We start from the raw sequence: 13,875 nt of genomic DNA, 5'->3' as shown, positions 1-13,875 counted from the left end.
TCGTGTCCTTGTAGATCTGGTGCATCTTCTTTGATTGTGTGTTGGTGACCCCTTTGAAAGATCTCTGGATTCAGCCAACGGTAGTTTCCAGTGCCTCTTCCATTTGCCCAGCTTTTCTGTTAGCTGATACTGATTTTGGTATAATGCAGGCTGTGGCAAAAGTTTTGGCTGCAGTGGCTTCAAAGATGGAATTCAAGGGTAGTATTGAATGACTTACGTTGTCCAAGACCATTGTGTTTTCACGTTGCTTTTAGTTTTTTTAAATTTGACAACAGAAGGCTACAAAGCAATTCTTGCAAGATAACTGTAGAACTCATAATGTTTTGTGCTACTAATGATTTTTATATATGTTTCTGTTGCGTGCATCAGACTTAGCCTCATTTTTCACTTGTGCAACATCAAATTGCACAGCCCAAATGTGTTTTACTGGGGGAGAAAATCAGTTATAAAGGGGAAAAACTATGATAGCCGAACTCACTAGCACTGACTGAAGGCATTTCTATCAGTGAAGCGAGACTTCCTTCCCTCCCCCTTCCCCTAAACCCAAAATCCCCCCCCCCAGAAATGTCACTTCCAGGACAGGAGACCCCCCAGGAACAACATGAAAGGGAACTGGAAGTCTGCCGAAGCAGGCAATTCGGTGAAAATCGCGCCTCCCATTCCCATTAGTGGAAACATTCTGCAGGATCCAATCCACTAATTTGTTTCTTTCTGTAAAGTACTTTGACCTTTAAAATTGTATTATAATATAGTTATACTGCTTCTATCACTATAATTTTGGTTTCTCTAATTGTTGTCAGACGCATTAAAAGAATTTACAGTAATCGAGACGAGCCATCTTAAGTACAACAGACAGCTTTGTGCTAGCACACAAAGCTTACCCATTTAATCCAAAACTCTCCAAAAAGAGTTGCCAGTTTCAGCAGCATGAAGCTTACTTAATGGTGTAGGGGTTAGAGGGCTGCCAGCTGCAGATGACAATGTGCCAGGAGAAATTGGAGGGCGGGGGGGACAAGCACACTGGCATTGTGCTAATGCACAATATTACTTCCTTGCAAAACCAGAAGTGATGTCATCACACAGGGCTGCCGTTCCCCCAGTAGGGCTAGGGGATCCCAGGAGTGATGTCATTGCGCTGCATCAGGAGCGCACACATGAAGAGGAAAAGGAAGATGAGCCCCCACCCCACCCCGTGTGTTGGGAGGGTAAGGGGATCTAGCAACCCTATCAGATTGGGGTGAGTTCTGTGCAAATCTTAGAGAGTTGCACCCTATGTGATGACATCACTTCCAGTTTTGCGCCAGAAGCAACATTGCATGTTGATGCAGTGCTAGCACATGCCCTCATTGTCTTCCACTTGATGCCCGCCCCCACCTGGGAAGCAGTGGCAGGGAATGAGAGGGTATTTTCAGGGACGTCTGCTGCTACAGACCCCTCCCTAGCAGGGGTTGTTTTAGAGATTCTGCTCTCCTGGGCAGCAGAAAAGGATTCTGGGTGGGTCTTCCTTTCAACCAGCAGTGCCAGAACTAGGACTCCCAGTTGTACATGTTGAATGGCACCAACTATGTATAGGAAGACAATGCACTCACCAATAGGCTTTGGATGGAGGGAACCTAAATATATTTCATCCCATACAGAACATTTCTCCCAGCGCAAAAGATTGGCAGACCCATTTTCTTGCTGGCAGGGGTGGTGTTAGAGATTCTGGTACCCTAGGCAAATGTCCAGGATGGGGCCCCAGAATCATTGCCACCGGCACCCCCACAAGGACCACCCCAGGCTCAAGCACGAGGTATGCCAGGCGGCCCTTGCCCCACGTGAGGTGGGCGAGGGCAGCTGCCACTAGACTTGCTGATGCTCCAGAGGGGGCAGATGGGTGATGGTGCCAAGCTGCCTGCCTGATAGCTGGAGGCGGTGAACAGGAGCCTGTTCCTACTTGGTGGTCAGGGGCACCATGGTTAAGACTACCCTGGCTTAGTGACTACTTTTTCCCACACTGTGATAGTTTAAGGAAGAACTCTTTCAGTTCCTTTTTCCAAGCAATAGTTTCCATTAAAAGAAAACATAAAAATGCTCTACCTACAAAACTGCATTTTAAACATTAACACACAGGAAGTATTTTATACGCCTCTTGTTCAATTTTCTGTGCATTTCATGTGCAGTCACTGTACTTCTCATCTGATTCTAATTACTACAGCCATTTGTATGAAAATGTCCCTGTTAAGGGCAGTGTGTATTATATTCAACTCATATTAATTAATGAGCTTAACTGTTTGAAACAGAATTAAAATCACTTATGAGGGAAAGCACAGGAGACAGAAAGGTGTTTTAGCTTACTTGTGAAAGGACATTGGGAACCAATCCAGCAACACTTAGGTAAGGCTAAATCCGATTAAAATCAGTAGAAACAGCAATGTTTGAAACCAATTTGATTCAGTGAGAAGTAAGTGTGACTAACACTTAATAGATTGTGCTTTTGTTTCCAAGAGCTTTAATAAAATAACCTAGATTTATATGGGTTTATGCGCCCCGAAGGGCAAAAGTATACACAAAAGGAGGCTCACTGGCATTTATTCCTAGACTATTTTAGATGTGTTAACCACTTCATTGAGGCAATTTCTACTGTCCCGGTACAGTAATGTCACAAAGAATAATCAACAACAGCTTATTACGTCCTCTGAGCTCCCCAAATAAGTACACTGATGTCAGCAGATATTTGGCAGAATGAGGTGTGCAGCATTTACAAGGTCTGGACTGCTTATATTTATTATCCTACTGATGTACATATCTCCAGGGATGCAAGAGCATATTACAGGAAAGACACATGTATGCATTCTAGAACAGTACAGTGATGGTACCATAAAGAGCGGCATGTTCAACTACTGGGCCAAAGCTGCTTTCACACAGCCACGATTCATTGCCACTGTGAAAGCAGAGGAGTTTGCAGCAGCAATGGAGCATCCGCATGGCAGTTCCCTCCAAACTTTCCTTCCCTCACTCCCCACAACAAGCATTTCCTCCATACCACTGGAGGCAGGAGCAGACTAGGAAATTCAAATGGTCCAGCTCTGTAGTCCTTGCGATTCTACAAGCCAACACTGCAAGAGCCACTCGGCTTAAACCTGGGCAGCAGTGCCAACGATTATTGTTGCCATTAAAGCCTGGGAGTCTGGCACTTATGGCACTGGCAGAACTGCTTGGTCTGGGTAACCAGTGGCCTTCAAAAGCAGCAACCCTTGGGCAACTTTCCCAATGGCCAGTCCACCCTTGACTGGAGTGCTTTTTTGAGCTTTTTCTTAAAATCGGCAATTGAGACATTGCTGTAGTGTTAAAAAGGGGGAAAGGCGTATCTCTGCTATGGAAAGTGGACTATGAGGGGATGATGTTATATGGATTCTCAAAAAAAAACCCCACTCTGGATGCTAAACAAACAAAACCTCCATGTGGAAGCAGCCTAAGGTTCTCAATATATTGAATTTTTGGTGCTGCACAGTACATGTACAGATATATACATGAACTGGTCATTTCAGCACAACAGCTGCTTTTCACTAATTATTTTACAGCAAAGAACAGGAAGTTGTCCTTTCAGACATGGTCTGTACGTGTGGTGGCAGGAATCACAATAACAAAAGAGGCCCTAAATCTGAATGAAGATTAGAACTTCTGATGAAGGTGAATCTTGCTTATGATCATGTTACGGTAGTCAGTCTTTGATGCCACAGGATTCTCTCTCTATTTCAAAACAGATATTCCTGTTAATAATTAAGAAATTGGACATATACTCCAAAGTGTGTAAGGTGAACAGTTGCTACATGAAATTCAAGCTTCTACCTTGCCCCCTCCCATCCATGAGCTACACTAGCCTGCAGTCAAAGATCAGCCTGGTCCACCACCAATGAAGTATGCTCCTATGAATAAGCAACATCCTACACAGTGATCTTCAACCCATGGGACTGGACAATCGGGTAGGTCATGGAGCTTCACCTACTGGGTGGTGAGTCCCCCTAAGGCCTTTTTTTTTTTTTTTGCAGCTGCTGCTGCTATTTTTTGGATGGATGCTGCTTTTCCCTTCCTCTGTCCCTTTGGTGGGTGGGACCAGAGCAGGCCAGGGGCTGGGCAGGCAGATTGCCTCTTCCTCTGGCCCTCCCTCCCTCCTTGGGGGTGGGGCCCTTTCCCAGGGCCATTTTCCCTCCCAGTCCACCCCTCCTCGTTGCATGCATTCTGAGAGATAGCAGTATGACCGAACACCATCTAAAACTATAAGTCAAACTGAGAGGGAACTAAGGCTAAAAGGCCTTTGGTGGCAGCGAAAATCTAAGAAAAGCAGGGAGGCAGCAATATACAGGTTACATAAAAGGGGTTAAACACTACATTTAGATTTTCAGTTATGCAATTGGGCTTTCTTATACTAGTTATTTATTGACCTCTTGCTCTGAATTGTATGTATGTATTTATTAATTTACTTACATTACTTATAGTCCACCTTTCTCACTGATTACACAGTGTAAGTCAAATACAATCAACAGGATGGGATATCCAATAAACAAAGTAATAAGTTTTGGGTTTCAGAAATCTGAAAACAAGAAAAAAAATCTGAAAATGAAGCTAAGACAATAATCTGACATGTTAAATGAAGCAGAAATTATATTATACTCAACAGCAACGGATACTATGTACTATACAAAGTAGTATTTTGACGTAGGTTGGCTCTAAAAGATCACTGATCCCCATCCAAGGGGCTAATTTAGGGTCCCAAGCCTGGAAAGGGTCAAACACTACTGTTCCAGACCGCCTGACAATACCATTTGCCTTGTGGGTAGGCATCTCAGTTTGCTACTTGACATGGAAAACTGAAGAAGAATCCAGATGCAAACTGCACCAGCTGTTTGTTCCTAGCATGCTCTGTAACACCTCCTGGGGGATACAGCCTGTACAGATATCAGTGGGACAATGTATACACCCAACATCTTAGCTAAAAGTAGCTAGAATCTTATCTTTCACACTTCAGTCTAATGCACTTTAAAACAGTCATGTGGAAAGAAGGTGTTAATTATTAGGAACAGAACCTCTTAAAAATCACTAACTGGAAGTTCTTCTGAAACATCAGTAAGTTTGTTACTAGCGCCTCAATCACATCAGCTTCCTGACCGGTATAAACCGTTATGCAGATGATCTAAACTAATCTTCATGTGCCCGTTAATAGAGCAGGACAACCAGAATCCAGACTGATGGTTCCCTGTCAACTGGACTCCACCCAGACTGCTCTCTGTAGACTTAATAGAAGTGTTTCTTCGGATTATATTATTGGATTGCAATTTGACACTAGCAACTTTTTGCACATACTATCATGTACAGTAGTCAAACACTCTGTTCATTGCACCAGCTAAAGAAGCAGCCAAAGTCATCTGCATGGAACATTTGGCAGCAGCGGCTGCTGCACTGTAGTTTCCCACTCCCCTACTTGACCACCTGTCCTGCTCACCCAAATGGAACAGGTTGGCAGAAGAATAGCTGAGCAATAAATTTCCCTTTGTAAGCCCTTAGCTGGATGGGCCAGACAAGCTGGATTTTGTCAGATCTCAGAAGCTAAGCAAAGCTGGCTCTGATTAGTACTTGGATGGGAGACCATGAAGAAGGAGGTTCAGGGTTTCTAAACAGAGGCAGGCAATGGCAAACCACTTTTGCTCATCTGTTGCCTGGAAAGCCCTACAAGGTCGCTATAAGTCAGCTGCAACTTGACAGCACTTTCTACCACCACCAAATGGCTGAAAAGGACTTGCCTACTCACAAATAGTAAGGCTCTGGATAAAATATTACAACGATTTTGACTTCTAACATTCAGAGATTTATAGGATCTTACATATGTTTTCTCCCACCATGTTCAATGAAGGGGTTCATAGAATTTTAGCTTTCATAGAATTTCAATAACTATGAGCTATCATTTCTCTTAAAATATTTAGGTACAGAGGATCACAGCTTGGTTCATGGGGCTTGGACAAAGTAAATTATCTTGTCTATTTTAGCATGACAATTAAGAGCTGGGGTAGTGTAGTGGTTAAGTAGTTGAGTTGTGATGCATCACTTTGCTGGTTTGAATCTCACTACTGCCATGAACTCATCAGGTGGCCCTGGGCAAGCCACTCCTCTCAGCCCCAGCTCTCTAGCGGCATTGTGGGGATAATAATAACACTGACATAGTCCACTGCTCTGTCCAGAACTATATACAAATGAAAGGTTGCTGTTGTTATGCTGTCCACTAATGAGGAAAAAATAAAGCCAATCATGGTGATTAACCCCTGTGATAGATTGGGGGCAGGTAATTTTGTTTGTTTCTTAAAACACTGGCATTGGTCTATGGTGGCTCAAGGCAGTTTACAAAAGCCAGCTAAGCAAGCAACAGAGACCTTAAAAACCACAGAACAATCCAAGTGTTCTGTTCTGCCAGTGGGTAGGTGTAACAAAAAAGGCAGTTACAGTTTGAAGCTATACTTGGAAGTTTAGTTTTCAGCTACATCCGGGACTTGGCTAAAACTGAGACACATTAGGATGCATATGCAGTCTTTGGAAATCTGCTGCTGCTGCTGCTGGTTTTTAGGAGTCTCTGTTTGAACATTTGTCCCTAAACAGACTACACAGAAGCCAGAAATCTCTAACATGCTCTCTCTCATCTGAAGGAAAAAACCCTGGAGCTGCCACTCAACTTCTCACTGCTTGGTAAAGAAGAGATTGCTTAACTCTATGATTCTCGTCTGACAACTCTGGTTTGCTGTAAGGCCCCTGAAATCAGACTCATTCTAAGCCATTGCCAGACGTAGGATTATATTTTAAAGGATAACTGTTACTTTTTTTGTTTGTTATTTATGCATACAATGGGGAAAATGGAAATATATGCAATACTTGCTGGCCTATCGAACCTAAACTATTTTTACGGCTTTAACAACATAAATGCATCTTTTATAACTTACTGAGTATATAAAATTGCAGTATTTGACATATTTGTGGAATTTAAGTTATAAATTTCTTAGTTTTCCAAAAGCAAAATTGTAAATATACCTAATACTTGAACTGTACCCTATGCTAAATATGATGCACCCTAAACTACCTTAGCACACGCATCTTAATTTTTGCTATCTAAAAAGTAGGAAAAAATAGGAATTCAACAGAAAGCACAAGCTTTGTGGTAAATAACATAGAATATATTATTATAGAATATATTATTTGATCAGGAAAAGTGTAACATGTCATAATAACAGCATATTGCCAGTGCAATTCTAAGCAGAATTACTCCAGTATAACCCCATTGATTGCAGTGGGCTTAGACTGGAATAACTCTGTTTAGGATTGCACTTTTTGATATGTAGTTAAACTTCATAACATTGAAGCACTGAACTATTCAGTAGTGTATTATCAGCATACACACTATAACATTTTAATTATGTACAAAATTAGTCACATTTAAAAATAAAAGTAGCAGCACCTCAAGTCTTAATCAGAATCAATTTCTGAAACTTCTGATTTTGAGCCTTCATTTTTAATCCTTATACGGCTCTTCAGAAAACTTGAGGTCTGCATGAATTGAAACAAGCTATTGTACTCTTTCACACCTTCTAGGTATAGAAATGCATCTTGGATTTAGGAGTGGTTTATGTCTACAGCACGGCCACCTTGCCGTTCAAGCATTTCACTCATTCTAAAAGAGAAAATATTTCATAGGAGTTTTTTCATTACTCCCCAAATACTATTGTTTGTTGTAGGATTAATGTGGCATTGCTCAAGGCCTGTTTGTTAAATGAGCACCATCATTAAAGTACTCCTCAAATTTGTCAATTTTTCCATTGGAAAAAATTGAAAAAAGGCTTTGGAAAAAATTAGTTGTTTGGAAATTCGTCCAGGTGCTTTTCCCAGGCCATCACATGTCTACTCAACACTCAGAAGAAACCAGAGGGATAGAAAGCGGATACCTAATGGAGGATGAGCCAATGGCTGCCTTTCTCTGTTGCTTATCTCCCCCTCCCCAATCAAATTTCTTTTCTTAGCTAATTTCCCCTGCTCTTTCTTCAAACTCCTAAGCAGAACTCTCATGTAGACCTCATGTAGATCTCATGTAAGAGATTTATAACTAGGGATGTCAAAATCAACATCATGATAGAGCAGCAAACTCCCTACCCACCAGATAACCATAGGCCACAGTCCTTGTTTTCCATTGAAACAAGGAGGCTGTCATATTAGTTAGCTTCTAAAAATGCCTTTCTCAATCCAGTCCCAATGTGCCTTCTGCAGCCTGTCTTCTGGAATCCTTTCTCCAGCACTATTGCACACTGAACGGCTAGTTTTCCTCAGCCCTAGTTTTCCTTCAGCACCTTTCTGCTGCTCCCAGTTCCCCGGCATCTAAGTTCTCCTTCCCGTATGGCACTGCTTGGCCTCCAACATCCTCTCACAAGCCAAAGTACTTCCCACTCCAAACTCCTGCAAGCCTAAACATCCCCCTATCAGCGATGCTTCTCTCCACACACATTTCAGTCTGTTCCAATGCACAGTATTCCATTCACTTCTCTATCTTCTACACACTTTGACGTGTGCATGGAAATGGCAGTAAGAGAAGACAGTGACAAGACATACCACATCAGCTCAAGGCTTTTTTCCCTGATGGTATGTGCTGATAAGAAGAACCGGCACCTCTTTCCACAGTATTAGCACCTCTTTTGTAGTGAAAAAGCACTATCCTGAATCATCCCATTTGCCCTACTGATGGCATCTCTTCCTAGCCCTGAAGATGGTAGGGTACTAAAAAAACGGTCCCCTGTGCAAGCACCGAGTCATTACTGACCCATGGGGGGACGGCGCATCACAACATTTTCTTGGCAGACTTTTTATGGGGTGGTTTGCCATTGTCTTCCCCAGTCAGCTACACTTTACCCCCAGGAAACTGAGTACTCCTTTTACTGACCTCAGAAGGATAGAAGGCTGAGTCAGCCTTGAGCCAGCTACCTGAACACAGCTTCCGCAGGGATCGAGCTCAGGTCGTGAGCAGAGCTTGGGCTGCAATACCGCCGCTTACCACTCTGCGCCACGGGGCTCACTGGTAGGGTACTAAGGGGTATCCTTATTGGTTTGATGAAGTCACCGTGTTTCATGTTTGGCCGTATCAAAACCTCTGTTTAAAGTTATTGCTTTGTTACCTAATAGCCTGCCTCGGACTTCTGCAACCCCTTCTGGCTACAGAGCAGAAGGAGAAAGGCGAAAACTGAAATTTAAAAGCTTCCTCAGATACAACAGCTAAGTCTTCATAGCCAACAGCCACAACCCCCTCTAGAGGTTATTACCATACAAATAATATTCTGAAAGCATTAACAACCCCCCCCCCCCAAAAGCAGTACCAAAACTTCTGGCTCAGAAACCATTTTTCCTTGTTGAGGTCACTCTATTTTTAAACAGGGTGTTTCCTATAATCTGGGAAAACACTTAACTCCCCCCACCCCTCCAATCAACTAATATAGAAGTAAAGCTCTACTCAATATGTAGGTCAAAGTTCATAATTCTTTTACTGTGAAGAAAATCAATCTGAAAATGCCAGTTTTTCCATAGTTATAACTGAAACCACAGCCTTAAAAATGAAGATCCACTGTGTCCATCTGAATAATTTGTTTTAGACATGAAATAATGAGGAGTATATATTCCCTACTCACATGCGGAATACCAAGAGAATACCTTCTCTTATTTCAGGCTAATATCTGAATGTAGAAACGGGCAAGAAAATTAGCTTTTAGAAACATTTTTGCTCACAAAACAAAAAATAAAAATGTCATGTGATCGGTTTTCAGTGTAAACAGTGTTGGCTCTATTGAGTAACATGTTTAAAAAGATTTTAAAATTAGATCTAAAAATAACCCTTACCATAAATCAACAGTGCTTTCAACACTTCAAAACTAGGTCAACATATTGCAACATGAGCAATAAGAGTAGTTGTTTTTTTTTTAATATAAGAGGGCATACTTAATGTGTAGATTCCCCCTCACACCTAAAGCTAGAACTACACATCTTTGTGCATGGAGGATTTTTTAAAAATATACATAAATCAGTCAGCCTTCGTGAAAATCAAATATTTTGTACAAAATTACAGCTTAGGGCCTCTATTCTTTTATTTCCCATCTTCCAGCCGCTCTCCTCGCCCCCAGATCTTTCAATTTGAGAAATCCTCAACAGGTTCTTAACTATGGGCTCTACTAAACCACAAAAATTGTATACTGTAATATCTTCAGGTCACAGACTCTGCTTGTATGGACTATTAGGATACAGCAAGTACCTTAATATTACTTCACAAAAGAGAATATTAAGATATTACAATGCATATACAAAAAAGAATTTACAATTTGGCTTAAGAAGAAAGATCAAGAAGAAAGATCCAAGTCATAACATTATGGCCTGAAACTTTTTTCTTTCGGCCTTTTGCCCCACTTCCTCTCTCCTTCCCCTGCTTCATTTTTGTGTTTGTTTTTTTAAACATGAGGTCTGAGGAAGAGTTCTGGGGAACTTGAAAGCTTGCACACTATTCAGCAATAGTTTGCTCCATCATAATAAAAGGTATTCCATGGCTCATTTTTAGATTTTTTTGTGCAGCTACCTACAACGCTCATCTTCCTCCAGTATTTTGTTTGTTTTTAGGTTCTGTTCCTTCTATGTATAGGAGATTCTCGCGGAACTTGTATGGCGATGCTTATATAGGTAATCACCAAGGACACATTCTCATTTTTCCAAAGTCAGAATGGTGCTGGAAACTCTTGGGAGTTTCTGCCTCTTTCAGGGTTGCTGTAAAAGCCCAGCCAGGCTCCGAACTCCATGCCTGTGTTTCCCCCCACCCTTCCCCTCACCCCCACCCCCAGCCTTTGACAATGGCGCCTTTGCCGCTCTTCCAGCAAGATGGGATATCCGTGCTGCTGGCTAAAGGAAGGCAACAGATTCCCAAGTCAGAGGCCGCACGTTTCCTGTGTTTGCAAGGGTGGGGAAGGCGGGGAGGGGGGGATCGTCGGACAAAGGAAAGGACGCAGATCTATTTTAATCCCTGCGCGGCTCACTTTCCAATATGTCCAGCGTGACCAGAACAGAAGGAGGCTCCGGGGTCTGAACACATGTGTGGTGCGCGCCTCTTTCTTTTGCATGAAGTCCCTCTCTCTCTCCCTAGATGACTGTTGCGCCTTGTGCCAAAGAGGATCGGAAAGTAAACTGGTGCCGTTGCATTATTCAGCACCCGACACAGGCACGATGATCCGCGATCGGTTATGAGATCCGCCGGGCAGGCAAGGAGAACCCCGTCCAAAGCCGCTTTTCGCGAGCCAGGCTGCCGGGGCGGGGGCGGGCGGTTCGAGGGACAGATAAGAATAGAAGGCACTGACCTTATCGATGGTCCCCGGCAGCAAGCGATCCAGCAACCTGCACAGCACCACCCCGTCTTTCAGCGACGCCTGCAGAAACCCCTCCGGGTCGGAGATGCTCTTTTTGGGCGATTCCAGCACCCCCAACGTGATCAGCCATGTAACGGTCTGCTCGGCAGAATTCATGGCTGCTGCTTGCCAAGGAGAGGCTTTTTTAATCCCAGCGAAGAGCCACGGGGAGAGGAATTGCACCCGAGGAGGAACGGGGGGAGGCTTGGGTTCTCGTTTGCAAGCGGCCCTTCCTCCCCGGATCCCCCCCCGTCACCCCACCCTCCCCGTTTGCCCCCCCTCGGTTTTTGCTTGGGGTTTCACATCGAGGCAGCCGAGGCTGGAGTCGCTGCCGCCACCGCCTCCTTCCCCATATAGTTGCAGATGATGACGATTCGCTTTACGAAATCCAGTCGGTCCAGTTTCTCCCTCCCGTGCGCTTTGGCAGATTGTCAAATGCCTTTTCATTATATACACATGAACCTGCAGTGCCGCCACCGCCTCCTCCTCCCCTCCTCCTTCGCCCGCTGCCTCTCCATGACATCATTGAAGCGGCGGCGGCAGAGCGAGGAGGGAGAGGGAAAGAGCAGCCCGGGGGCCCAAGCCAGGCCTCCCCCCCAAGTCAGCGCCCCTCGGCCAGGCGCGGCGGAGGAAAGGCAGGGGTGGCACGCATGGGCGCGCCGCGGGCAGATCTCGGCCCTTCTTCCCGGCACGTCTCCCAGGCAGCCTTCTCGAGCCTTTCCGCGCCCCATGGAAACACGGCGCTCGAGTCCTGCACGGGCAGACCGGCGCATACACACGCGCACCCAGACAGCTGCCGTGCGCACGTTCTTGGCGAGGCCGATCCCTGGCTTTTTGCTCCTTAACCTAAAGAAGCGCCTTAGATAAGACGCTCGCACTCAGATATTCAGGTAGACAGTGTCGGGAGCACCATTTTATATCCCTCGCTATACAAAAGATTTTAACAGCCCGACTGTTTCTTCATCCCCCCCCCCAAGCTGAAAATTCGCATTACGTGCATAACCGGAACAACATAGGGGGATCTCCCAAATTCAGCGTTTGAGAAACTGGGTCAAAGCAGGAGCACGAAAGGACAGGCTATTACTGCAGCTCCCTGGCCATCTTTTGGCGCATCCCCCCTCCAGCATCCCGAAATCCTAGCTACAAATCCATCCTAGGGCGCCCAGTGCTTGGCGAGCAGGTCGCGGTGTGCTAAACTTGAGTCCCTTCTATGTAACGAGACTGCAGGGTGGGGTCATCCCCACCCCCCGATTCCGGAAGGGGGGGATGATGCACTTCTGAAAAAACGCCAGGAAGATCTGCCGTAAGTCGAGTAGGAAGGCAGAACGTGCTGTATGTTCCCACCTGACATTCAATGAACCAACCGTTCCTGCCCTGCGCGCCCTCCAGCGGTGGGTTGGTATCTTCCAGCAAAAGGGTGAGCTCATCAAATGCAATTCCAACTAACGGTTTTGTGGCCGGGTTGAATGAAAGGAACAGAAGGCATGCTTTATCTGTACAGGGGAAATCATTAGAAATCATTAGCTCTCCAAATTTTGCTAGTACTTATTTTTAATCAGGAAGAATAGCTCATCCCATTGCCAACAAAGAACTTGTCAAAAATTACTTCCTTAGGAGAATGCCTTGGATTATGGATTGACTCTTCAAAAGCATTTGATCCTGTTCTGCAAATCTAACAATAAATAACTAGAAAAATCATTTCTATTAATGAGAAGGTCATTAAAAAGTAGATTCTTCTCCTCCTTTTATTCAAATAATACCACCTTTTAAAAACAATGAAATGCCCCCCCCAAAAGTCTAGCCAGATCTTCATTATTCATGCTTAATCATCAGAGTAGTTTTCTCCGTGTATAACTCAACATGATTACACTCCTGTTTATCTAAACTGCTGATTATCCCTGCCTATGTGATGAATTAGATGGCACCATATAACTTTTCACAAATTACCTTGTATGATTGGGGAAATTTTTTGTTTTCCTATTGCTTTTTGGGCATCTTCCAGAAGTTTTTTTAAGCAGGTGCACAGGTTTGGCAAGAGGAGGGGAAAACATCCATCAGTACTAGGGCTTAAAATAAAGAGCATTTGGGAACCCAGGTCCCTTACTGTTCTTCAAGCCAAAAGACAACAGAGAAAAGGTAACAGGTAGGGTTGCCAGCTCTGCATTAGGAAATTCATGGAGGTGTGAGGGCAATACCAGGGAAGAGAAGAAACTCAGCAAGGATGTGATGCCTCTAAAGCTGCCTGTACTTCTAGGAGAACCGATTCCTGCAATTCTGGGAAAACTCCCGGCCCCACCTGGAGGTTGGCAACACTAATGCCAGGCAGCGGACCTACACTATTTCCCTCTCCGTGATTAAAGCACAAGTAATCAGTATTTTGTCACTTAAGGGACCACAGCGCTTTCATGTTTTCCCCCACCCATGAGTACTTTGGGGG

At 44.2% G+C, this 13,875-nt stretch overlaps 1 protein-coding gene across 1 annotated transcript in view; it reads right to left on the bottom strand.

Annotated features, from left to right (window-relative positions):
- Positions 1-11,845, bottom strand: part of ARHGEF7 (Rho guanine nucleotide exchange factor 7) — a 125,334-nt gene extending 113,489 nt beyond the window's left edge. The window contains exon 1 of the mRNA XM_054973483.1: positions 11,391-11,845. Coding sequence (XP_054829458.1) covers positions 11,391-11,555 — 165 coding nt within the window. The 5' untranslated portion in view covers positions 11,556-11,845. The remainder of the gene's footprint in view (positions 1-11,390) is intronic.
- Between the last annotated feature and the right edge of the window lie 2,030 nt (positions 11,846-13,875).

The sequence above is a fragment of the Eublepharis macularius genome, chromosome 3 (assembly GCF_028583425.1).
Source record: "Eublepharis macularius isolate TG4126 chromosome 3, MPM_Emac_v1.0, whole genome shotgun sequence".
Lineage (NCBI taxonomy): Eukaryota > Metazoa > Chordata > Lepidosauria > Squamata > Eublepharidae > Eublepharis > Eublepharis macularius.
The sequence above is the reverse complement of the archived record's forward strand: the minus strand, read 5'-3'. Positions and strand labels throughout refer to the sequence as shown.